The 26260-nt window shown below is 48.2% G+C and overlaps 1 protein-coding gene across 3 annotated transcripts; it reads left to right on the top strand.

Annotated features, from left to right (window-relative positions):
- The first annotated feature begins 6516 nt into the window (after positions 1–6516).
- On the top strand, positions 6517–26240 carry ncaldb (neurocalcin delta b). 3 transcript variants are annotated; one of them, XM_077008338.1, is made up of 4 exons: positions 6517–6754; positions 19896–20292; positions 23565–23670; positions 23981–26240. In XM_077008338.1, exons 2-4 carry the CDS (start codon positions 19915–19917, stop codon positions 24073–24075), a joined length of 579 nt encoding a protein of 192 aa, XP_076864453.1. In that variant the 5' UTR covers positions 6517–6754; positions 19896–19914; the 3' UTR covers positions 24076–26240. The 3 variants fall into 3 exon arrangements, with proteins under 3 accessions (XP_076864453.1, XP_076864454.1, XP_076864452.1); XM_077008339.1 differs by lacking the exon at positions 6517–6754 and adding an exon at positions 9256–9448; XM_077008337.1 differs by lacking the exon at positions 6517–6754 and adding an exon at positions 19540–19670.
- The last annotated feature ends 20 nt before the right edge of the window (positions 26241–26260 follow it).

The raw sequence follows: 26260 nt of genomic DNA, 5'->3' as shown, positions 1-26260 counted from the left end.
AAAAAAGTGCGCGTATGAAAAAATAAATAAAATTGCGTGTGAGCGTGCGCGTGTGAAACAAAAAATAATAATAAAATGCGTGTGTGAAAAAAATGGCGCATGTGAAAAAAATAATAATAAAAAATGCGTGTGTGAAAAAAAGTGCGCGTTTAAAAAAAACTTTTTTAATTGCGCGTGTGTGAAGGGGGGCGTTTAATTGTGCGTGTGTGAAACCCTTTGCCCAGGGGCCCAGACTATCCTTAATCCGTCCTTGGTCAGAACTACCACATTTGTCCAGGAGAGAGAAGCATTTCCGTAGCCATGACTCATGTATCCTTTTCATTATTTCTGGTCACAAACGTAAGCACGCACACAAGAACACTGCACTAGAAGCTGTATTTCCTTTGAGATCTCTGCTAAATTTGTATTGTGAATTAGAATTTGTTTTAGTCTTGGTCTGAGTACCTCATTAAAACATCGCTTCATTCACAATGTCTGATCGTGGCCTGCTCATACACTACGTCGTTGTAACTAATTCAAACTCTGCATCGCACCTGCACGAGGGCAGTGTCTAACCACAGCAAGAGGACGTCGGACAGGTAAGGAGCGATCGTAGAGCAAAGCAGGCAGGTTGTTCCTGAATTACACTTGTGAGGAGAAGAAGAAGAAGAAGAATTTGTGGCCCTCTAGAATCAATATATTTGTGAAATCATAAAAAAATGTAGAAGACCAATGCATTGAAATTTCTCCTAATGCAGTAGGATACTATGCAGTCTGGAGGTGATTTAGAGACTTATTGTTTCAGGCCTGCACCTGTGTATGAGCGCAAACACACACACACACACACACACACACACACACACACACACACACACACACACACACACACACACACACACACACCTCCCTAGGTGCAGCACAGGGAGCGAAGCGGTAACCTTTTATCCTGGAGTTTGTTTGGTGCTAGCCACAAAGCCCTGCTGTGCCTGCATCTACATCACAGAAATCAGATCCAAAGACCGATTAAGAGATCTTGGCAGCACCTGACCAACTGATGAATAAAGACAAAGATCATGACAATGGAGCAAACATCATGCAGACCAGCCCAGCGAACTGTCTACACGGCAGTGTTGCTCATGACCTCTGATCCCCAATGACCTCTACTGCAGCATCGTCCATGGCTAAAGTCAACGCGTGGTGTGTTGAGTACAGGATGGTGTCTGCTACAGTATTTGGTGTGCAGGTGTGAACGTCAGTGTAAAAGTCTCCTACTGATGACCGCAGAAAAGCTGCAGGAGTCCAGACAGCTCAGGATTTTCATTCCCTCCCCCCTCAGTGTGCTTAGATCTGTCCAATCTAGCTAACGGAGGCCTATTTTTAACCATGACTCAGCACACCGCCAGAAGTTCAGCTTGAAGTGTCTTCACTGGATTATTCAGCAAAAATAAATGCAAATGTACAGTTAAGTATTTCAAAATCATTAACTGATTTGTGTCCAATCAGATTTTGGCAGTGTAAATAACTTTTGCACCATCACAGCCCCTAGAAGCCTCATCAGTGCTGCTAGCAAGGGTTCTCTCTCTCTCTCTCTCTCTCTCTCTACTTCCACCCACCTTGTATTCGCCCTCACTTCCTTGACTCCCTGAGGTTGGGCCGCCTCCCTCCCGCAGGTGTGATCCAGCGCGTCTATGAGTGGTAGAAGGAGAAGACTAGCAGGCCATCACTGGCCGTCTGCACTGCCTGGTCACGCTAGCCGTTTGCGTCCTGCCCTAACGATCGTAAAATACCAAGTGGTTGGAGGTAAGACCTAATATGTTTGGCTGACACGTGATGGACACCCTGCCCCTGACAAACAACTCAGGCATTGCTGTCATTGCTGTCTTAATGCTTTATGATAATGTCAGAGTCCAATGGTAATCTTCTCAGATGGCATACAGTGGGGAAAATAAATATTTAGTCAGTCACCAATTGTGCAAGTTCTCCCACTTAAAAAGATGAGAGGCCGGTAATTGACATCATAGGTAGACCTCAACTATGAGAGACAAAATGTGAAAAAAAAATTGAGAAAATCATTTTGTCTGACTTTTAAAGAATTTATTTGCAAATAATGGTGGAAAATAAGTATTTGGTCAATAACAAAAGTTCATCTCAATACTTTGTTGTATATCCTCTGTTGGCAATGACAGAGGTCAAACGTTTTCTGTAAGTCTTCACAAGGTTGGCACACACTGTTGCTGGTATGTTGGCCCATTCCTCCATGCAGATCTCCTCACGTTTCATCTTCATTGCCCTTGCTGATGGAAGGAGGTTTGCACCCAAAATCTCACAATACATGTCCCCATTCATTCTTTCATGTACACGGACCAGTCGTCCTGGTCCCTTTGCAGAGAAACAGCCCCAAAGCATGATGTTGCCACCCCTATGCTTGACAGTTGGTATAGTGTTCTTTGGATGCAACTCAGCATTCACTGTCCTCCAAACACGACGAATTGTGTTTTTACCAAATAGTTCTACTTTGGTTTCATCTGACCATATGACATTCTCCAAATACTCTTCTGGAACATCCAAATGCTCTCTAGCAAACTTCAGACGTGCCTGGCTTAAGCAGGGGGACACGTCTGGCACTGCAAGATCCGAGTCCCTGGCGTCGTAGTGTGTTGCTGATGGTAGCCTTTGTAACGTTGGTCCCAGCTTTCTGCAGGTCATTCACTAGATCCCCCCTTGTGGTTCTTTTCTCACCGTTCTTGTGATCATTTTGACCCCACGGGCTGAGATCTTGCGTGGAGCTCCAGATCGAGGGAGATTAGTAGTGGTCTTGTAGGTCTTCCATTTTCTGATTATTGCTCCCACAGTAGATTTCTTCACACCAAGCTGTTTGCCTATTGCAGATTCAGTCTTCCCAGCCTGGTGCAGGTCTACAATTCGGTTTCTGGTGTCCTCCGACAGCTCTTTCGTCTTCACCTTAGTGGAGTTTGGAGTGCGACTGTTTGAGGTTGTGGGCAGGTGTCTTTTATACTGTTAACGACTTCAAACAGGTGCCATTAATACAGGTAATGAGTGGGGGAAAGAGGAGCCTCTTAAAAAAGAAGTTACAGGTCTGTGACAGCCAGAAATCTTGCTTGTGTGTAGGTGACCAAATACTTATTTTCCACCATTATTTGCAACAGTGGGGAACCGTCAGGGCCCTCTACGCCCTCTCAGAGGGCCTAAAATATTCTTAAAACATTATATATATAATTATCCAATTTTATTTTATCTACTTACAGTTTTACAATCGACATCTAAACAATTACAAAAATATAAGCAAATAAAATATTCAACCGTGTCTATTCAATCTGTGTTTGAAGGTGAGGGGTTAAGTGGAAGCGCCTGTGAGCTTGTGTCTCCCCCTATCAGGACTGTGATGCTCGCTGTTCGTTTACAGAGGGCCTGGCAGTTATAAGTCAACGCAATACCAGTTTCAAATGACAGTAAAATTGACCAATCATATCTTCCCTCTTAGTGGGCGGGCTTAACTGTATGATAATTTCGACGCTAGCTGTCGTTAGCCTACCGTCGCTAGCTAGTTTAGATTCGGCCCTTTGACGTCCTCATTTACATATTCCGCTTGCGAGAACCACGGAGCTGTGAACCCTTATTTTGTTTGGAAACTTATTTTGCTTAACAAGTTATCTAGTACAAATGTTATTTGAACACATTACATGCGTTTCTAAAGCTATACTGTCGTCTGTCTATACTGTTTTTTCTTTATTCTCTTGTGCAGTTTATTAGGAGAGGAAAAAAAATCGGGGGGGTAGCGGGCCCAGGTTTAATGGTCACGGTTTGCTACTGATTTGCAAATAAATTCTTTAAAAGTCAGACAAAATTATTTTCTCAATTTTTTTTTCACATTTTGTCTCTCATAGTTGAGGTCTACCTATGATGTCAATTACAGGCCTCTCTCACCTTTTTAAGTGGGAGAACTTGCACAATTGGTGACTGACTAAATACTTATTTTCCCCACTGTATATCTGTGACTGTTATAAATCATTTATCTTTTTAAATAGCCAATTACTCCAAATCTCAATCATTTCAGTTCTTACCTGAACACATTACACCGATCTGCATTAATTCCTCCCCCTTTGGTCCCATGTTACAAAATTGATATTGTTTATAAACTAGAAAAGTATGAATAATTGATACTTGGGAAAAGAGTGCAGAATCATATTTTTCTTGTTTAAACAGGGTTTCCCCACATTCAGACAAGTTGACTATTTCAAACATGGCTGCTATCACGGCCCTCAATCTCTCTGCCTGCTTTGAGCGTTTGTTGCTTCACTGTGCTTCACCAACGGTAACAGAGAGATGATCACCTCTCATTACCAACCGCCAACAGCTACTCTCTCTCTTATCGGTTAGTTTCTCGTCCCGATTCGTTGAGTGAACCATACATGTTACACTGATGAGGCTAGAGGCTAAAGCATTAGCTTATCCATATGCTCTTCTATGCCGACAGAAGAACTTAATTGAATTTAACTGAATTTAACTGATTTTTACAGGAAACTGATATTCAACACATGGTCTCTTCAGCTGGTCCAGTTTGCCTCTGGTGTTTGACTACCTGTGGTGGTGGTGTGAGGGGGTGGAGGTGTTGGGGGGGGGGGCACCTTCTGAACAGCTGGCGTTCTGAGAGCAGCTTCTATCATGCTGTGTCTCACCTCCACCACCTCCACCTCCTCCACCAGGGCTGTCGCCACTACAAAAAAAAAAAGCATCTGCAGTTTTTTTTTTTTTACATCTCACATTCCCAAAACGGCTTTATAGAAATCCTTAATGAGCCAGCCGCCGTTAACAGGGCAGGAGAAACCTGGTGAGGACCCCAGTTTACAGGAGCAACCCATCCTCCTCTCTGGGAGGTGCTGCGTAGAGGACATTGACATAAAAATACCAAACACATCATTGAAGCGGGACCGGAGAAGCCACTGATCAATGTTAAATCTCTATAGAGACATTGTGAATAGTTTGGCTTTGCGGAAGAGTTAGAAAGACACCGAGCATCGTAGTGATCACATTCTGAGGTAAAGTGCATAGAGGTGTGTGGACACGATTCCCCCGTGAGAGATGAACTGTGGAAGTTAGGCGTTCATCTGATCAACAGTGGTGAACGCTGATCTGTTTCAAGATGGGGAACATTGGGAAATAACAGATATTTATTGCTAACACAGCAGAATCTATTAAACCAGCCCCCCTCCCCCCTCTCAGAATAGAGGGATGACCCCTCTCACACTTCCACAGATAAGTTGATAATCTTTTCTTTGCAGCAGACTGAAGCAGAGGTCCATCATGTGTTGTGTGCAGTCAATGCCAGAATGGTGTGGTTAGGTAACACAGAGAGGGAAGGCGTGTCCTGGGTGGGGGGGCATGTCCTGGGGCGTGTCCTGGGCCATCCAATGCTGGGCCAGAGGTCCACCACCTGCTTATCTAACAACACGAGGCCACGCCTCTACATGGGCTGACCAAGCCAGAGACACCGGCTCCATGCCTATTGGCTGTCCGTTGTGTAAGGTCATCTTTTTACTCACTATAGAAAGCTTGAGCTGACACGCAGAGGAGGGGGGAGGGGTGTCCTCGACTGAGGACACGTTTACCGGGGACAACATGCTCCTTCGCCACTACAGGGAGACCCAGAGACGCAGGAGACACCTCAGGACACAGACTCTGTCTCTCAACGCAGTGTGTGTGTTGCATGCTGTAACGTACAGAGGAAATGGTCTCTGAGCCTGTTGTGTGTTGCAGGTGTAACTGAATGAATGTGCATCTCCGCCCTACTAGACCCCCCCCCCCGTGTGCTTCAGGTTAGACCGCCCATTCATTTCATATCCATATGCAGGACTTTGAATGTATGCAAAAAATGTTTTATGTAAATCTGCACGTGGGTGTGGTGTTATGTTTAATAACAGCAGTAACCCCCCCCCCCCCCCCCTCGCCTGGCTCCCTGCCCTGTGTCTGGGTGTTTGTCCAGCAGTGAGCCCACAGACCTCAACCACGCAGCTGTCTGACTCAACAGGCCATCCTGCTCTGTGCCTTAAAGAGCCGTTCTGAGAAGGGGGGAGGGGACGCTCCTGTGATTTAAAGTTAACGAGGTTTAATCTCCTTAAGTAAAGCGTGGCTTTCAATGTGAGGCGGGCGTCTGCTCTGTGGGGGGGGGGGGCTGTGTTTGAGAAGCGAACACGCTGCTACCAGAAGTGGCTTCAGCAGAGAATAATAAAACCTTCTCTGTGCAAAATGCACGTGTTAGACGGTGATATGAAAACTTGTCCCTACAAAACTGTTGGAAGTTTGTCAGTGTGGTGTGTTTTTTGTAAGGGGTGTTTTTAACCCTCTGTTTGATTTACTTACGTGACAGTTGAGTGAGAAGTGAACAGAAAACAGCAGTCAGCCCACCGGGAGCCGCCGTGAATGCTGAGTTCCTGTTTCCAAGGAAACGGTGGCTCTCATAGGCTGTTGAGTGGGATCATGTGACCAAGGGCTTTGACATCATAGGGGGAGGCGGTTTGGTGCTGGGAGCTGAGCCCAGGGCTGAGTGCAGCCACTGAGTATCGTGGAGTTTCGAGCTGTTCGCAGTGCGTTGGGTTGTCGCCGCTGCTACCTGTTGCTGCTGTCCGCACCCTCCTGCACACCAGCCTCTGAAGGCCCTCCCACCACTGCTCCCTCTGAGGCCCCTCCCACCAACGCTCCCTCCTGGGTTATGGACGTGTGAAACCCAGCCGGCACAGGGACAGTATACCTTCTTGAGGTGAGTTTCTCTGCCTTTCCGTCTATGCACGTGCATGTGTGTGTGTGTGTGTGTGTGTGGGGGGGGGGGTGTACTCCTCACTTGCATATCATGAAGAAGGAGGAACAACACTGGAAAACACCACTGCAAGGGTAAAGAATTTTGAAAATGTAGCAACAGGAGCTTTTAAGAAGTAACGGTATGGAAGAGTAACAGCTGTAGCATGAGCACAATGTTACAGCTTTTCTTTCTGTTTTGTATTCTTCTTTCTCTCTCTCTATCTGGCTGCCTCTCTCTCTCTCTCTACCTCTTTATCTTGCCCAAGCTGTTGAGATAACCAGAGAGAGAAGGAGGCCTGTAGTTTCCCTCTCTTCTCTCTGTCTCTCACTCCTGCCTGGTGAGAGACGGAAATGAGATGAAGAGTAGGACAAAGAGAAACGGGGAGAGACAGAGAGAGAAAGAGAGTCTGAAAAAGAAAGTGTGTGGGGGGGAAGGAGACAAGGAGAGTATGTGAAAGAGAGAAACAAAGAGAGAAAGAGAGAGATGGGTATGCACTGTCAGTGCGATGTCTGCTGGGATGTTTCTGGGTTAAGCCATAAAGAAAAGAAGCTTCTGTTAGGATCTTCAGGGGAGGAACTCCAGTCATCTCATCTCCACTACTGTTACACCTCCAGTCATCTCATCTCCACTACTGTTACACCTCCAGTGACAGAAGCAAATGCACAATAGTAAATTCAAATGTTCCCTGTTGTCAGTTATTGTCTGTGTAAAGGAGCATATTGCAGCACATTCTCAAAATATTTCATTTGTGTGTGATGGGCTTTCTGCCTAATAGGACGTGTTTCGTTCACAGTACAGATGACTATGCAGTCAGAGCACTCAACATCTCGAGTTGCAGGAAGTAGCTTAGCCTTGTTTCACCCACCCCTCACTCTCTCTCTCTCTCTCTCTCTCTCTCTGTCTCTCTCTCTTCCCCCCCCCCTCGTTATTTGTCCTTGTGAAGTGCTGTGCAGCTCTGCATGGTGACTGTACAAAAGGTCTGCACTGTAAACCTGTCAGGGAGACAGGACTGGGGTGGAGAGACAGGTCTGGGTGGGGAGACAGGACTGGGGTGGAGAGACAGGTCTGGGTGGGGAGACAGGTCTGGGTGGGGAGACAGGGCTGGGTGGGGAGACAGGACTGGGTGGGGAGACAGGACTGGGGTGGGGAGACAGGACTGGGTGGGGAGACAGGTCTGGGTGGGGAGACAGGACTGGGTGGGGAGACAGGACTGGGGTGGGGAGACAGGTCTGGGTGGGGAGACAGGTCTGGGTGGGGAGACAGGGCTGGGTGGGGAGACAGGACTGGGTGGGGAGACAGGACTGGGTGGGGAGACAGGGCTGGGTGGGGAGACAGGACTGGGTAGGGAGACAGGACTGGGTGGGGAGACAGGACTGGGTGGGGAGACAGGGCCAGGGTGGAGAGACAGGTCCGGGGTGGGGAGACAGGACCAGAGTGGGGAGACAGGACTGGGTGGGGAGACAGGACTGGGTGGGGAGACAGGGCCGGGGTGGAGAGACAGGTCTGGGGTGGGGAGACAGGACTGAGTGGGGAGACAGGACTGGGTGGGGAGACAGGACTGAGTGGGGAGACAGGGCCAGGGTGGGGAGACAGGACTGGGGTGGGGAGACAGGACTGGGTGGGGAGACAGGTCTGGGTGGGGAGACAGGTCTGGGTAGGGAGACAGGACTGGGGTGGGGAGACAGGGCTGGGTAGGGAGACAGGACTGGGGTGGGGAGACAGGACTGGGGTGGGGAGACAGGACTGGGTGGGGAGACAGGTCTGGGTGGGGAGACAGGACTGGGTAGGGAGACAGGACTGGGTGGGGAGACAGGGCCAGGGTGGAGAGACAGGTCCGGGGTGGGGAGACAGGACCAGAGTGGGGAGACAGGACTGAGTGGGGAGACAGGACTGAGTGGGGAGACAGGGCCAGGGTGGGGAGACAGGACTGGGGTGGGGAGACAGGACTGAGTGGGGAGACAGGACTGGGTGGGGAGACAGGACTGAGTGGGGAGACAGGGCCGGGGTGGGGAGACAGGACTGGGTGGGGAGACAGGACTGGGGTGGGTGGGAGGGGGAACTAGATGACAAAGAGAAAGCAGCAGGTGTGTGAGAAATAATGAATGTAATGTGGGGGAGATGAGAGACGTGAGTACTGTGTGAGAGCTGAGTGAGTCCCTGCAGACACTCAGAGGAGAGGGAGAGAGAGAGAGAGAGAGAGAGAGAGAGAGAGAGAGAGAGAGGGAGAGAGAAAGAGAGGGGGAGAGAGAGAGAGAGAGAGAGAGAGAGAGGGGGAGAGAGAGAGAGAGAGAGAGAGAGAGAAAGAGAGGGAGAGAGAAAGAGAGGGGGAGAGAGAGAGAGAGAGAGAGAGAGAGAGAAAGAGAGGGAGAGAGAGAGAGAGAGATGGGGAGAGAAAGAAAGGAAGGGGTGTGTCTGAGGCTAGAACTGTGTGTTGCTTCCTCCTTTGTACGGCAACTGCAAACTTCAGCTTCAGCGGATATAGAACTGACAAAAAGAGAAAAACAAAAGGACAGAGAGAGAGAGAGAGGGAGAGAGAGAGAGAGAGGGAGAGAGAGGGAGAGAGAGAGAGAGAGAGGGAGAGAGGTGGAAGTGCCAGTGGAAGTGCGGCGTACTGCCCAGTCCAAAAGGTGTAGAGCTGAAATCGAACTGGCCCAGGTATGTTGTACAGCCGCACTGCTTCAGGACGTGTGGGGTGAGGAGGGTGAGTGGTGTGGGGGGGTGTTGTGTGGGTGATGTGAGGGGGTGGGTGGTGTGGGTGGGTGTGGGTGGGTGTGTTGGGGTGGGGTGGTTGGGGACAGCAGGTGACAAGTAGGATGTGAACATTTAACATAGAGAGTGTTGACTGGTGACTGGTGCCGGGGAGTTGCACAAAGAGTGGGGCTCTGTGTGTGTTGGTGTGTGTCTGTGTGTGTGTGGATATGTGTGGGGGTTCTGTGTGTGGGGGGTTCTGTGTTGGGGGTCTGTGTGTGTATGTGGATGTGTGTGTGGGGGTTCTGTGTGTGTGGACGTGTGTGTGGGGGTTCTGTGTGTGTGTGTGTGGGGGGGGGGGGTCTGTGTGTGTGGACGTGTGTGGGGGGTCTGTGTGTGTGTGGACGTGGGTGTGTGTGTGTGTGTGGACGTGTGTGGGGGTCTGTGTGTGTGGACGTGTGTGTAGGGGTCTGTGTGTGTGGGTGTGTGTGTGTGGGGGGGGGGGGGGGGGGGGTCTGTGTGTGTGGATGTGTGCAGGGGTCTGTGTGTGTGGATGTGTGTGTGGGGTCTCTGTGTGTGGATGTGTGGGGGTTCTGTGTGTGGACGTGTGTGTGGGTGTGTGTGGACATGTGTGTGGAGGGTCTGTGTGTGTGGACATGTGTGTGGGGGTCTGTGTGTGGGGGGGGTCTGTGTGTGTGGACGTGTGTGGGGGTCTGTGTGTGTGGACGTGTGTGTAGGGGTCTGTGTGTGTGGATGTGTGTGTGGGGGGGTCTGTGTGTGTGGACACGTGTGGGAGGTCTGTGTGTGTGGACATGTGTGTGGGGGTCTGTGTGTGTGGACGTGTGTGGGAGGTCTGTGTGTGTGGATGTGTGTGGGGGGGGGTCTGTGTGTGTGGACGTGTGTGGGAGGTCTGTGTGTGTGGATGTGTGTGGGGGGGGGGGTCTGTGTGTGTGGGTGTGTGTGGGGGGGGGTCTGTGTGTGTGGGTGTGTGTGTGGGAGGTCTGTGTGTGGGGGTCTGTGTGTGTGGACGTGTGTGGGGGGGGTCTGTGTGTGTGGACACGTGTGTGTGGACGTGTGTGTGGGGGTCTGTGTGTGTGGATGTGTGTGGGGGGGGTCTGTGTGTGTGGACGTGTGTGTGTGGGGGGGGGGGTCTGTGTGTGTGGGTGTGTGTGTGGACACGTGTGTGTGTGTGTGTGTGTGTGTGTGTGTGTGTGTGTGTGTGTGTGTGTGTGTGTGTGTGTGTGGGTGTGTGTGTGGGTGTGTTGAGCCTCAGGGCCCGTGCTGTTCTTGGTTCTCTTTTGTTTTATGCACCTGAAGAAAGAGATAAAGCAGCCATATGGAAAATCCCCCCCCCACCCCAGCAACAGCTGACGGTCTCTGAGGGAGATGAAGATGAAGGAGATAAAGATGAGGCAGATGAAGATGAGGCAGATGAAGATGGGGGGGGGTTTCACGCTCTCATGCTGTTGTCTTTCACGGGCCCGGCGTGGTTGTTTCAGAGACGCTCAACTACATTGTCTTGTGGATGAGCCAGTGTGGTTTTTCCGCTTGACTGATTCAGCGTTTTGGTGCGGTTACGAGAAGACCTTTCATTTCTGTCTGGTGCTGACTCTGGAGCGTGTAGCTCACAGGTGAGAGTGCTGTGTGTGCTGTGTGCCTCTGCTCGTCTGGACCAGGAGGTTGCGTGCGTTTGTAATGAAGGATGGTGCATTATTATACACACTCACCGGCCACTTCATTAAGTACACCTTGCTATTATCGGGTTGGACCTCCTTTTGCCTTCAGAACTACTTTAATTGTTAATTGTTCATGTCATACATTCATCAAGGTACTGGAAACATTCCTCAGAGAGTCTGGTCTATATTGACATGATAACATCACACAGTTGCTGCAGATTTGTCAGCTGCACATCCATGATGTGAATCTCCCGTTCCACCACATCCCAAAGGTGCTTTATTGGACTGAGATCTGGTGACTGTGGAGGCCACTAGAGTACTGTGAACTCATTGTTGTGTTCAAGAAACCAGCCTGAGATGATTCACGCTTTATGACATGACGCGTTATCCTGCTGGAAGCAGCCATCAGAAGAAGAGGTACATTGTGGTCATAAGGGGATGGACATGGTCAGCAACAATACTCTGGTAGGCTGTGGCGTTGACACAATGCTCAATTGGTACTAATGGGCCCAAAGTGTGCCAGGAAAATATCCCCCACACCATTACACCACCACCACCAGCCTGAACCGTTGACAAGGCAGGATGGATCCATGCTTTCATGTTGTTGATGCCAAATTCTGACCCTACCATCCAAATGTCACAGCAGAAATCGAGACTCATCAGACCAGGCAGCGTTTTTCCAATCTTCTATTGTCTAATTTTGGTGAGCCTGTGTGAATTGTAACCTCAGTTTCCTGTTCATATCTGACAGGAGTGGAACCCGGTGTGGTCTTCTGCTGCTGTAACCCATTCTCCTCAAGGTTCAACGTGTTGTGTTCAGAGATGCTCTTCTGCATGCCTCGGTTGTAACGACTGGTTATTTGAGTTACTGTTACTGTTCTATCAGCTGGAACCAGTCTGGCCATTCTCAATCAATCAATCAATCAAATTTTATTTATATAGCGCTTTTTACAACAGTTGTTGTCACAAAGCAGCTTTACAAGTGCCGAGTCCAAGCCCCCAGTGAGCAAGCCAAGGGTGACAGTGGCAAGGAAAAACTCCCTAGTTTTTGCATGAGGAAGAAACCTTGAGAGGAACCAAGACTCAGGGGGGGAACCCATCCTCCTCTGGCCGACACCGGTCACCATGACAACAACAACAACAATTTAGACAGAAAGAAGAGAAAGAAAAGGAAAAATATGTAATAATGTCCATCATGATGTATGCATCCGGTTAGGCAGGAGGTGGCTGGCTCAGGATGGATCGCTGGTCTCCTCATCTCATTATTCCTCAAGCAGGCGGGCAGCCATGTGGAGAAATGAAACAGGGAAAATTAGCTCTGTATGAGGACATATACAGGACAGGTAAAATTATAAACATTTCCATTCTCCTCTGACCTCTGACATCAACAAGGCATTTGCGCCCACAGAACTGCTGCTCACTGGATATTTTCTCTTTTTTGGACCATTCTCTGTAAATCCAAGAGATGGTTGCGCTTGAAAATCCCAGTAGATCAACAGTTTCTGAAATACTCAGACCAGCCCGTCTGGCACCAACAACCATGTCATGTTCAAAGTCACTTAAATCGCCTTTCTTCCCCATTCTGATGCTCGGTGTATATGTGTGTGTGTGTGTGTGTGTGTGTGTGTGTGGGGTGCATAAAATGTCATAAAGAACAATGGATCATGAGCTGTTGTCTCTATGAACACTTCTACTGCTGGGAAGTGTAATGGTTTTGCTCATTGGTTTCAGACATAATGAACCCAAGGCTAATATCCTTCCTGCAGCGATTGCACAGTGATGGATAGGTCCCGGGGAGATGGCTGACATAAGCCTCTCTTAGGCTGCGTTCTAAAAATATGACCCAAGCAAATATTGACCCCCCCCCCCCCCCCATTCCCAGCGGTTTGCGCTGGAGTCCGGTCGTCACGTGTAGTAGTCAGTGGAGACACTGAACTGCAGGCTGTTCTCACAGAAGCCTCAGACTCTCAGAATGACAGGGTCACATCAGGGTCATGGGTGGGTCGTTTACCCAGAGTTCATGCTAATTTTAGTCCCTGATTGATGGTTCGGACTGAGGTTCACATTTAAATGTTAACAGTCAAGCTGAACACGTCTGGTCTTAAACATAGAACTGTCGGCTTTATTTTATGTCAGAATCTAAAAATAAATCAAAATAAGTGACATTATGGTAAAATAGCTAGGCAACATGTCTATATGCATGAGGCTATTATATCTGTAGTAGCTATATAGTGAGAATGTTGCACAATGACGTAGGTTGATCTAGAAACTGGCGCTGTGATCTTTCCCGTTTATTCGTCTAGTATTTGTACACCAAGGGTGTGCTGTGGTGGGACGCCTGAAGACTGTGGCCTGGGGTTTACCTGTCGGACAGGTGCTGCGGGATGATGGTGGTGCAGTGGGAGGAGGCCTGGGGGAGGAGCTCAATGCTAACAATGCTCAATGCTCCCCCTCTCCCCAGCCCCGCCTCCCCCTCTGCCCAGCCCCGCCTCCCCCTCTCCCCAACCCCGCCTCCCCCTCTGCCCAGCCCCGCCTCCCCCCTCTACCCCTCTCCCACCTTGACATATTCCTCATCCAGTCAGTAGCATCTGGTGGCAGGTTTTGAATGGTTTTCTCAGTGTGTGGTTTCTGAGTGTGAGTGTGTGTGTGTGTGTGTGTGTGTGTGTGTGTACTCTAGAATTGTTTGTTCAAGCAAAATCACTTCAATTTATCCTTGCAGACAGAGGTATTTAGGTGTTTATTTTAGGCATGGCTGACATTTGAAAAAGACAAAGTATTTCATAAGAAAACCTTGTTACAACGATCAGGTTGTGTTGCTGTTGGAAGGAAACCCTCATTCATTCTTTAGTTAAATGTTCTATAATCCAGTAGCTCTGATATTAACTACAGTAACAGCATGGCATTCAATCCTTCTGTCACCTCTCTCCCCCAACCTCTCTCTCTCTCCCCTCTCCCCCTTTCTCTCTCTCTCTCTCTTTCTCTCTCTCTCTCATTTCTGTTCATCCCTCAGTCTCCCTCCTGTGGATTAGTGTGAGGTGCAGAGTAGGGATAAGCTGACCCTATAGGATAAAACATAAGATCTCATGTATGTTGTGTAAGCAATGCACAAGATGTCCTGGCCTGTCCCGACCTGTCCTGACCTGTCCTGACCTGTCCTGGCCTGTCCCGACCTGTCCTGGCCTGTCCTGACCTGTCCTGGCCTGTCCCGACCTGTCCTGACCTGTCCTGGCCTGTCCTGACCTGTCCTGGCCTGTCCCGACCTGTCCCGACCTGTCCTGGCCTGTCCTGACCTGTCCTGGCCTGTCCCGACCTGTCCTGACCTGTCCTGGCCTGTCCCGACCTGTCCCGTCCTGTCCTGACCTGGAACTGGAGGCTGAGGTGAAAAGGAAGTGACCGGCAGTGTGGTGTCACCTGCATGGACGACAAGCCTCTGGACTTCACATAGTCCCCCTGCACTAAACCAAACAGCCCTCAAAGGCCTTAAACTGACCATATGCAGATTCTGTACGGATCAGTCATTTGAGGAACAGAGATCCCTGAAAAAAACACCATAAAATATAAGTGTGAAAACTTGCAGTTGGTGGGTAAGGGAGGGGGGAGAGAAAGAGAGAGAGAGAGAGAGAGACAGAGAGAGAATGAGTAAGAGGTTTAAATGAAATATGTCCTTTGCTACAGCATTTATTCTATTTATTCACTAAAAAACATGATTTGAAAGCAGCCCATTATTCAGTGATCCAGCGTGGTCTTCAGCCTTGGCCTCCTGCAGCCTGGACAGAGCGTCATGGCTTTGCTCAGTGTGGATCTGTTGAGTGTTCCTGTGTGTTCAGAGCTCATTTTCCATACCATGAATTTCATCAGCTCACTGAATTACGTCAAATTACGTCAAAGCTCTTCTTGTATGGAACTTGCCAAATGACTAGATTATCAGAGTAAAGGGGAGAGAGTCCGGATCTGTCCGTGTATGTTGGATGGGTCCTCATGTTTGGGGCATGCTGGGAAAATCAGGAGACTCGGCCAATGGAATGACCCCCCCCCATTCCCTCCTGCACTGGCCGCCAACACTCAAGCCGACTGGCAGGGCCCCGGAGAAAGACCCCCAGCATGGCGCCTCTGGTCCTGAGCAGTGGGACAAACAGAGCCGTGCTGGGGCATTGTGGGTCACCTCCACGTCTGCGACCGGGTGGGTCTGCTGTGTTGCCATTACGCATGATTCCAGCTGCTGGAATGTTTGCACCGCGGTCCAGAATCTAGGAAATGGCACGTTGTACCAGTGGTATCTGCTGGAATGCAAGATATATATGGTTCGTGCTGTATTTTTTTACAATTCTAGTCACAGACTGTGCCAGGTGTCATAAGCAAGCCCCGCCCCTCAAGGCCAACACTCCTCTTCCTGGCCTGGAACACCAGGCCACAACTCTGTGTGTTCACAGTCTACCAGGCCAGAACATTGCGATGGAAGAGTCCATTCTGGAACGGGAGAAAGAAGAGTCTATTTGGGAACAACAGGGGGGAGGGTTACATTCTGGGAACGACACGGGAGAAGAGTCCATTTTTGTCCTCCCAGTATGACGTTGTTGACATTTTTCACCCTCCCTGGTCAACAGATGTTGTCATGCTGTTCATCAGACTCTATATGTTTGTGTTCGCCTCTTGTAATCCCTATTCAGCCTGTCATAATAATGGTTTGCTCTGCCTTAATGGAGATCATATGGGCCGGATGAAGAGTGTATTCCCACCACTAATATCTCCTCTCATCTATTGAAGAAGAACTGTATTCCCTCAACATCTGGGCAGTTTTTATACGCTGTGTCGACTGGTTCCTTCCTGTCTGTGGTTTTAACGGGCAGTACTACTGCAATGTAACACGCAATAGAAAACACTTCCATTTTAACCTGTGTTAAAAACAAAGGCGTGTTGCTGTGTACTTATCATCCATACCATATCATAAACTATATCTGGACAATGTTGTCGATATAAATCGTAGAAGTGTGTGTGTATGTGTGTAGAGGTGACTTTACCTGAGTAATACTCTTAATACTATCAGCTGGAGTTGCTCGTGGTCATGGTATATGTTCTTATGTCCTCAAAGATTGAGTGTTTTTAATTAAGCCAGAGTGAAGGCATCATTGGTCGTTGGTCATTATTGAGTCATTGCTCACGATTGGTTATTGATGGTTGCTCACTATTGGCCCTCTGTCTATATTGGTCGTGTGGATTGGCTGTCCCTTCTGTCGTAACGATCACCTGTGTCTCTCCCACCATGGAGACAGGTGTCCTCCCATCCACCAGCAGCAGCCTGTTGCCATCACGTTGCCTAACCACGGTGTCACCACGGAGACTAAGAGCCTTAGGGTACTTCTGAGATAGTGCTGTCCGAGCTGCCGGTCCCGTGATGGTTGGTCCTGCAACCTCGGGCTGGTACACGAGACCTCAGCCTGAGCTGGGATCAGTGATCGAGGGATCTGTGATGTCACTGCTGGAGGAGGTGCAGGTTCCTGGGAACGACAGATCGGGTCGGGTAGCGTTGACGGTTCTTTCTGCGGAGCCTGTGGGCCCACACCACAGCACCTGACTAGGAGACAGCGTGATCACGCTCTCTGTTTCATTCAAAAGCTCAGGCCCCATTGTTGCAGACGCCCATTAATTGATTAACCTGAGAAGTTGCAAATTAATTTACTCTCCGCTTCACTAATAGCCAAATTAGAAAGTCTGTCACCATGACAACATGGTGCCTCGTTATGTAAATGGTGCGGATCCATTAAGCGATTAAAACGCTGCCTGTCGACGGCGGTTTGCTTCGGCGGTTTTCTGCAGTGATGGAGCAGGATGTTGGACAGCTGAGAACGTCCTGGCGTGTGGTAGACAGCCTGGCGTGTGGTAGACAGCCTGGCATGTGGTAGACAGCCTGGCGTGTGGTAGACAGCCTGGCGTGTTTGTGGACACAGGGACTGGCTCTCTGAGCTGTGTAGAACAAGACAGGGACGTGAGAGTGGACGTGGGGGTCAGGACATTTGAGTTGATGTGAGCGTGACAGGAAGTGACATGCTGACCCAACTGAGGGGTCGGGGTCAGGGGGTCTGAGGGGTCGGGGTCACCGGCGTTGGCCTGGAGAGGCTCTAGCCAAGCACACGGTGTACATGACACACACATGACCCACGCTGAGCTGAATAGAGTGAAAATATGGCTTTTGGCCACTCGTGTTTGCATGCATGGAAATATACACACGTGCATAGTTTTCCGTATACACACTCAAATTCCTCTGCATGAAATTTTCATGTATGATTATGATCATTACACGGCCGTGGCGGTCGGTGGACGTGGGGATTGTGTGCGGCAGTAATCTGTTGCTCAGAGTCTTCAGCCTTGAAGGATTTCATCTCACTAAGCTCCTCTCATCCCTGACGCATATGGACGTGCTGGGAGGAGATTCAGCTCACTCTTTACCAAATTTCCATCCGTGGAAATTCTCCATTAAAGATCACTTAATGTTCAGGGGTGGAAAGTAGCTAATTACATTTACTCACATTACTGTAATTGAGTACTTTTTATGAGTAATTTGTAATTTTCTGAGTAGTTTTTGAAATATGTAATTTTTACTTTTACTTGAGTACATTTTGACCCAAGTAGTTTTACTTCACTACATTTGAACGCACTCACATTACTGAGTAAAAAAATATTGATGGTGAAAAATTAAATGCAGGCAGAAATTTTAACTTCTGAGTCCCAGAACTAAAGGCCAATTGCATGGCCTTGCCTTGCGCACGCCCTTTCCATTGTCTCATAATCAGGTTGTAATCTGGTGCACTTTTTTCCCAAAAGGATGAGATTGTTCTATCTTTAAATCTTCTATCTATCAGGTTCTGTGGGATCCTGTGGACATTTTATTGTGAGTAGTGGAATGCTGTTGCATTTTAGTTTGATTTGTGGCATCTTGTGGGCACTTAATTTTGTGTGCATTTTGTTTTTTGAATAATTTGTAATTTAAATTTCTTTATTCTTATCATAGTGTTGTCCGTTGGACAATAGGACTGAAAATTGTTTGCACTTTATGGTACAGGTTGTGACTGTCCATGTGCTGTGAGGAAGTATGTTCCTGAGCCCAGCTGTTCTTTTTGCAAGTGTGGATGTGCACTTAAATACGCTTTGAAATCTATTAAAACAACTTGTGCTGAATTTGGTTCATGATTCATCCATGCATTAAATAACTGAAAGTAACTAAGTAACTTTTACTCAAATTACATTTTAAATGAAGTAATTTTGTACTTTTACTCGAGTAAATTTTGAGATGGGTAATTTTACTTTTACTCTGAGTAGATTTTAGGCAAAGTAATGATACATTTACTCAATTACAATTTTTCAGTACTCTTTCCACCTCTGTTAATGTTAGATCCTATTATGCCCTGAGAGCCAGAATAAATGATGTGTGATGTCTATGCTTGTGTGAGGGAAGATCCATCTGATCTCTTGGTCATGATCCAACAGGTATTGGCTCATGGTTTGTGGTCCAACAGGTATTAAAAATGAGTGAAGCACATTCTACTGGTGCACTGGTCTAAAGTTAGGTTTTTACAGTTTGTACAGGGATATTCATCTATTTATTCGCTACCGTTAGTGTTTCTTAGTTATTAAATCAATCTGAAGGCGTAAAAATAGAAATGTGTCTGAAGCGAAATCTCTGCTGCCCTTTGGTCATCTCTGCGTTCCTACGCAGACAGACAGGATAATGTCGTCTGTGCAGACGCACCAACGCAGGCTGTTCCTGCACACTCACCGGTGACAGACACACAGGAACAGAGGCTGACGGAGGCTTGACGAAGTGTTTCTGCTCTACCAGCCACTTCAGCCTCCGCGTTCTGCTTTAACGCAGCTCCATGTCTGCTACCCCCCCCCCATCCTCCTCCACTCTTTCTCTCTCTCTCTGCCTGTCTGTCTGTCTTGTTGACTCTGTTTTTATGATATTCTTTAACTCTTTTCGTCTCCCTCTCTATCTCTGTCTTTATGTCTCTTGTTTTGTATTGTGGCATTCTCTCTCTCTCTCTCTCTCCTCTCTCTCTCTCTCTCCTCTCTCTCCTTCTCTCTCTCTCTCTCCTTCTCTCTCTCCTCTCTCTCTCTCTCCTTCTCTCTCCTCTCTCTCTCTCCTTCTCTCTCTCTCTATCTCTATCTCTATGTCTCTTGCCACAATTTCATTCTGCTCTGTACGTACCCCTCCCTCCCCTGATGCTCATAACGTCTCCGCACATAGAGAAACAGGTTGCGGTGTATGATTTGCATCAGGAAATGAATTCGGGTGCAGCTGCTTGTGTGCATGTGTGTGTGTGTATGTGTGTGTGTGTGTGTGTGTGTGTGTGTGTGCACGCAGTGGAAAGTTCAGTTGACAGATAGGTGGGGTGGAGGCTGGGTGCGGGTGTGTTTGGTCATGACATTTCCACAAGTGCTGGGGGTTGAACACGGGCTAGCCGTGGTTGAACATTCTGCGTGCATCTCACAATGAGCCGCGTGTGTTTCCTGCTGAGGTGACGGTGTGAGGTTTCTTTATTTTGGTGTTCAGTTGACTTGTCACTCACAGCTTATTTCTATTTTGGCAAAGGCTCAACAGACAGCTCAATAGTAATTGATATCTCAGTGTTCTTAAGGAGTTACAGTGAAGGGTAAAAGGTTGCAGTCCATATACAGAACTCACATCATTCTCTCTCTCTCTCTCTCTCTCTCTCTCTCTTTCTCTCTCTCTGTGTGTTCAGTTCAAACCCATTTGTTGTCATGGGTAAGCAGAATAGTAAACTTCGTCCTGAGGCGATCCAGGATCTGGTGGAGAGCACAGAGTTCAGCGAGCAGGAGATCCAGGAGTGGTACAAGGGCTTCCTGCGAGACTGTCCCAGCGGTGCCCTCACCATGGAGGAGTTCAAGAAGATCTACGGCAACTTCTTCCCCTACGGAGACGCCTCCAAGTTTGCCGAGCACGTCTTCCGGACCTTCGACGCCAACGGAGACGGGACGATAGACTTCAGGGAGTTCATTATCGCTCTGAGCATCACCTCCCGTGGGCGACTGGACCAGAAGCTTAAATGGGCCTTCAGCATGTACGACTTGGACGGCAACGGTTACATTAGCAAGGCTGAAATGCTGGAGATCGTGCAGGTGTGTGTGTGTCTGTGTATAGGTGTGTGTGTGTGTGTGTGTGTTTGAGAGAGAGATAAATGCTAAAGAACCAAACAACAAAGAAAGTGATGTTTTTTGTGGTGTTATTGTGAAACATTTGTAGTGTTTTTGTGGTGATTTTGTTGTATTTTGTGATATTTTGTGCCCTTTTCTTCTCTACATGGTTTCAGTGTCATATTGACAACAGGCCACAGCAGTTGCTACTCAAACAGGCTTTTTCTGCTGTCAGCTGTAAGCCAGGATTCAGGTTACACTTTCCCATTACCGCACTTAAGCCTGTTGAATTTCTGGCCACCTCCCCAAAACACCCACACATATCCCCCACACACAGCACTCACATGTCCACACGCTCACTCTCTCGTCCCCACACACAGCACTCACATGTCCACACGCTCACTCTCTCGTCCCCACACACAGCACTCACATGTCCACACGCTCACTCTCTCGTCCCCACACACAGCACTCACATGTCCACACGCTCACTCTCTCGTCCCCACACACAGCACTCACATGTCCACACGCTCATTCTCTCGTCCCCACACACAGCACTCACATGTCCACACACTCACTCTCTCGTCCCCACACACAGCACTCACATGTCCACACGCTCATTCTCTCGTCCCCACACACAGCACTCACATGTCCACACGCTCACTCTCTCGTCCCCACACACAGCACTCACATGTCCACACGCTCACTCTCTCATCCCCACACACAGCACTCACATGTCCACACGCTCACTCTCTCGTCCCCACACACAGCACTCACATGTCCACACGCTCACTCTCTCGTCCCCACACACAGCACTCACATGTCCACACACTCATTCTCTCGTCCCCACACACAGCACTCACATGTCCACACACTCACTCTCTCGTCCCCACACACAGCACTCACATGTCCACACGCTCATTCTCTCGTCCCCACACACAGCACTCACATGTCCACACGCTCACTCTCTCGTCCCCACACACAGCACTCACATGTCCACACGCTCACTCTCTCGTCCCCACACACAGCACTCACATGTCCACACGCTCACTCTCTCGTCCCCACACACAGCACTCACATGTCCACACGCTCACTCTCTCGTCCCCACACACAGCACTCACATGTCCACACGCTCACTCTCTCGTCCCCACACACAGCACTCACATGTCCACACGCTCACTCTCTCGTCCCCACACACAGCACTCACATGTCCACACGCTCACTCTCTCGTCCCCACACACAGCACTCACATGTCCACACGCTCACTCTCTCGTCCCCACACACAGCACTCACATGTCCACACGCTCACTCTCTCGTCCCCACACACAGCACTCACATGTCCACACGCTCACTCTCTCGTCCCCACACACAGCACTCACATGTCCACACGCTCACTCTCTCGTCCCCACACACAGCACTCACATGTCCACACGCTCACTCTCTCGTCCCCACACACAGCACTCACATGTCCACACGCTCACTCTCTCGTCCCCACACACAGCACTCACATGTCCACACGCTCACTCTCTCGTCCCCACACACAGCACTCACATGTCCACACGCTCACTCTCTCGTCCCCACACACAGCACTCACATGTCCACACGCTCACTCTCTCGTCCCCACACACAGCACTCACATGTCCACACGCTCACTCTCTCGTCCCCACACACAGCACTCACATGTCCACACGCTCACTCTCTCGTCCCCACACACAGCACTCACATGTCCACACGCTCACTCTCTCGTCCCCACACACAGCACTCACATGTCCACACACTCACTCTCTCGTCTCCATCTTGTCTCCGCATCACGCTCTAACTGTCATGCCCTTGTATGTTTGTCTCGTACATTTGTCTCGTACATTTGTCTCGTACGTTTGTCTCGTACGTTTGTCTCGTACATTTGTCTCGTACGTTTGTCTCGTACGGCCCCAAGAAGCACGTCATGACCTGAAATGCACCCGTCACGACCTGAAACTGGTCTCGCCGTCATCTCAGACTTTCCAGATTTGGTCCCTGCTGCTTGTCTGGAAATGACGTGGGACTCCGCCCACACACACCCTTAAGCAAAGGCGCAGACACTTGATTTCAGACCCTGGTAATAAACTCACCAGTGGATTCGGGGGTGTTCAAGCAGGTGCAACACAGTCTGGAGTCCCCAAAGCTGAGAGTAGAATTCAGTGTGGGCTCGAACCTCAACAACAAGCGTTTAATCTTATATCAGAACTCCAGCTGCTTTACTGACACCTGCTAAGTGTTTTTATTTTTTGCAGTTGTTGTTTTGCGCCAGCCATCACAATGTCGCTTAGAGCAGGCGTAGGAGGGAGAATGGCTCCGTGCCACGCGGGAACCATTTTAGACGACCAATTAACACCAGCAGAACCGATGAGAGCGGAGCGCAGGCTGACTCCCCCAGGGGGGGCGAGAGAGGGAGGAACCAGCGCCAGGCTGCCTCTAATGGACCAGTGATCCACAGCGTCTAGACATCTAGGCAGGGAACAAAGCGGCTTGGGCTGCCACCTCATGCCATTAGCCAGTGAGAAGGAAAACGGAGATGATGAGATGTTGGGAGAGCGTGTTGGGAGAATATGTTGAGGGAGTGTGTTGGAAGAGCGTGTTGGGAGAGGCAAACAGTAATAACACCAACATTCCAAAGTTTGATCTAAAAGGAAAATAACAAGCTGAAATGGGTCACCAGACACTCTCTCCCAACACCAGACACTCTCCATCAACACCAGGGACACTCACTGACATAGTGTTCCAGGGAGAAGCCATTTTTGAGGTTTTCTGAGTTGGTGTTTGCTGGTGTTTGTGTAGTAAGGGCTCGTGAAGAGAAGTCCAGACCAGTGCTGTACCTCTGCGTGAGCAGACACGTCTCAGGCTGTTACGTAAACCAGCAGCCTTTCTGTTTCACATTCTTTTTATTCTTTTTCTCATCAGTCTGACTTTACCTTGAAACTCGATAAGCTGCTATTCCTACAGGAATAGTGTAGCTGGAGAAAATTTATCCTTACAGACGGTTCATTACACACACACACACACACACACACACACACACAAAAACACACACACACTCGTCACTGTAAAAGCAATGATTACCTAGAATGCTGTGACATTTACAGGCCGTGCTTGCTGCTTGGCTTACCACAGGAGCGACGTGCACATCCTCTTCCTCTCCCTCCTCAGGGGACACGTGAGACGCAGATGAATGTGAGCGTCAGCAGACCACTGAGCTCTGCTGTCCCCTCTCATCTTCTCAGGCGATCTACAAGATGGTGTCCTCCGTCATGAAGATGCCAGAAGATGAGTCCACACCTGAGAAACGCACAGACAAGATCTTCCGCCAGATGGACACAAATCGTGACGGTGGGCCCATCCCACATACTCTCCCTCTCTCTCTCTTTCTCTCCCCCTCACTCCCTCCCTCTCTCTCTCTTTCTCTCCCCCTCACTCCCAACACCAAACTCTCCCCTGCTATGTTCTGTACGGCTCTGAAGAAAACATGACTGCGCTATAAAAACACACACAGTCTCTTAAACCCTGATTTTTCTAACCTGAGCTAATGTGAAGAATGATCTATTATATGCAAAGACCACGCAAGCCCCTTTCCCTGCCGTTAACTCCATTTTGGGTTTTGAGTCACGGTTGACCTTTGACCTTGTGCTCCTGATTCCAGGTAAGCTGTCACTGGAGGAGTTTGTGGAAGGAGCGAAGAATGACCCATCCATTGTGCGACTCCTGCAGTGTGATCCCAGCAGCGCTGGTCAGTAAAGCAGAAGAGCGCCCCCTGCAGCCCAGACCTTGTTGAAACAGAAAACTCTCCTTTTAAGTTCACATTAGATCAGCTCCCCAATCTTCAGAGGCAAAGCTTTGATCATCCTGGGGAACAGGCCTGGTGCTTTAAAGACTGAAAATAGCATACACACACACACACACACACACACTGTTCTGTGTAGGTGTGTGTACACACATGTACAGCACAAGGCTACTCACACTCCCACAAACAGGATCAATGATTCAATTAACCAAACAACAACAACACAACAACAACCCTTGTGGACTTGGTCTGGGACTTTTGTGAAAGAAGATGTGGCTGCCGTGTGGTGTAGGCGCCCTCTGCCCATGAGATGGAGTCTAGCAGCCCTCAGCTGCCTGCCAAGCAAGTGCCAGTCAGAAAGACGGCCAGACGGCGTCTCTCACCAGACTTCTTCCTCACGACGAGGAAGGGAAAAGATTGCAAACACATTCACACCAGGCACCACTTCAGAAAAAAGTTGCAGAATCTTTGTCGTTCTTGTCAATGGTGAAAAAAAAGCAGACAGATTCTCCAGCCAATAACATTTTAAGTTTCTAGTCCGATAAATGTGCAGAGGGGTTACACTGTTTTTGTCAAGATGAGGCTTTTTAAGTTTTGTTTTTTTTAGTAAGTGGCTATAAAATCATAAATACATTTTAATGGTCATAAGAAGAAAAAATCATGAAGAAATGAAGTAACCTAAAATAGCCAAAACAAATATACAAAACAATACTATAATTAGACTACACAAGCTTAGGAACCTCAGAGTCATCTGTTGAAATCTCAGTCTACTTATAGTACCAGGCCTAGCAGTGATGTTATTGAAAATGGATTATAGATTTATTTGAGTCTCAGGATACTCCGACCTTCTGACATGTACCTTTCTTGTCATTCTCATTCAAGAGTTACAAGATGGACGTCTTACAATCATGTATTTATGATATTACTTTGTGAAAATGTGGCGGTTTTGTCACTGAGAATTTTTTTTTTTTGGTATGTTTCTTTTTTCAGTACAGATCTAATTATGAAATGTATAATACGTTCGCGTTTCAGTAGGACCACTGAGGTCAAGAAAGGATAAAGACCACATATTTTGTGCGTGATTTTTAGATTCTCACCCGGCCATTCTCATTCCTGTTCAGATGCGGGTCAACAACCGTGCAACCTGCTGCAGTCATAGATCCACTAAAACGACATCGTCCCCAGACGAACAGCTCTGTGTTCAGTTGAACCTCGGTGTGCATGTGTGTGCATGCAGTTGAATTATGTACCATACACTGTTCTTTATTCTGTGAGACTGGGATTGGCTCAATCGTTTGCAGTCACCAAGTGTGAATCAGAAAAAAATATCCAGTTTGTTGGAATATCTTATACCAGCCCAATCGGGTTTTTTAACCAACTGAATCTTTGTGTCAGAAGACTGTGATTGCATCTGTGACTGTGCGCCGATGCTTTAACGTGTGGTTGTGTGTGCATATTTTTCATTATGTGTTGTGTATGAATTAGTCTATGTATACACCTCGATCAGCACTAACCGTGCTATAGGAGTGCTGGCACACACGAGGGATGAAAATGGTGTACACATGATGTAAACTGTAACTTTCAGTTCATGTAAATGTATTTACAGGAGCACAATCTCCAGGCTAACAGAGCCTTCAGCTAAAGAGAATGTCAGGCAAAGATACACGTGCTGATAACTCCTTTCAAACTAAAACGTGGACACGAACACTTGCAGATGTATCCAGTGGGCGTGGCCAGGTTTGAATCCTCCTAGCACTGAACCTTTTAGTTTTGTCGAAGGCCGAGAAACTCGGTATGCAAATACTGACTTTTCAGCAGAAAATATTACGTCTTCTGATTTTAGAAGTGTGAAAAAAATCAGAGTTTTTAAAAAATCCAAATTAAGACTCATTCATAAGTTTTTGTGGCATTTTTGTTTGTTTTGCAATTGCAATGTATGAATTGTACAAAACAGCAACTGGTCAAGTGCCAAATTCACAAATTATTATTACTGTAAAAAGGCAAGACAGTATTGTGTCAGTTTATACTGTATGTTAACTATCGAACAAAATGTCTTTACCATAGTTTCTACAAAAGCTACGGTATTTGTTTTGATTATAAATTAAAAGTCTTAAAAATATACGTGTTGGAAATTATCTG

The sequence above is a fragment of the Brachyhypopomus gauderio genome, chromosome 6 (genome assembly GCF_052324685.1).
Source record: "Brachyhypopomus gauderio isolate BG-103 chromosome 6, BGAUD_0.2, whole genome shotgun sequence".
In the NCBI taxonomy this organism is placed as follows: Eukaryota; Metazoa; Chordata; class Actinopteri; order Gymnotiformes; family Hypopomidae; genus Brachyhypopomus; species Brachyhypopomus gauderio.
Note: the sequence above shows the minus strand (reverse complement) of the source record. Positions and strands in the feature narration are given on the sequence as shown.

Coding starts and splice junctions, on each gene's coding strand:
- ncaldb (XM_077008337.1), top strand. CDS start 19,645: ATGAGCCGCGTGTGTTTCCTGCTGAG. Junction 19,671..19,895: donor CGCGTGTGTTTCCTGCTGAG/GTGACGGTGTGA, acceptor CTGTGTGTTCAG/TTCAAACCCATTTGTTGTCA. Junction 23,671..23,980: donor GATGGACACAAATCGTGACG/GTGGGCCCATCC, acceptor TCCTGATTCCAG/GTAAGCTGTCACTGGAGGAG.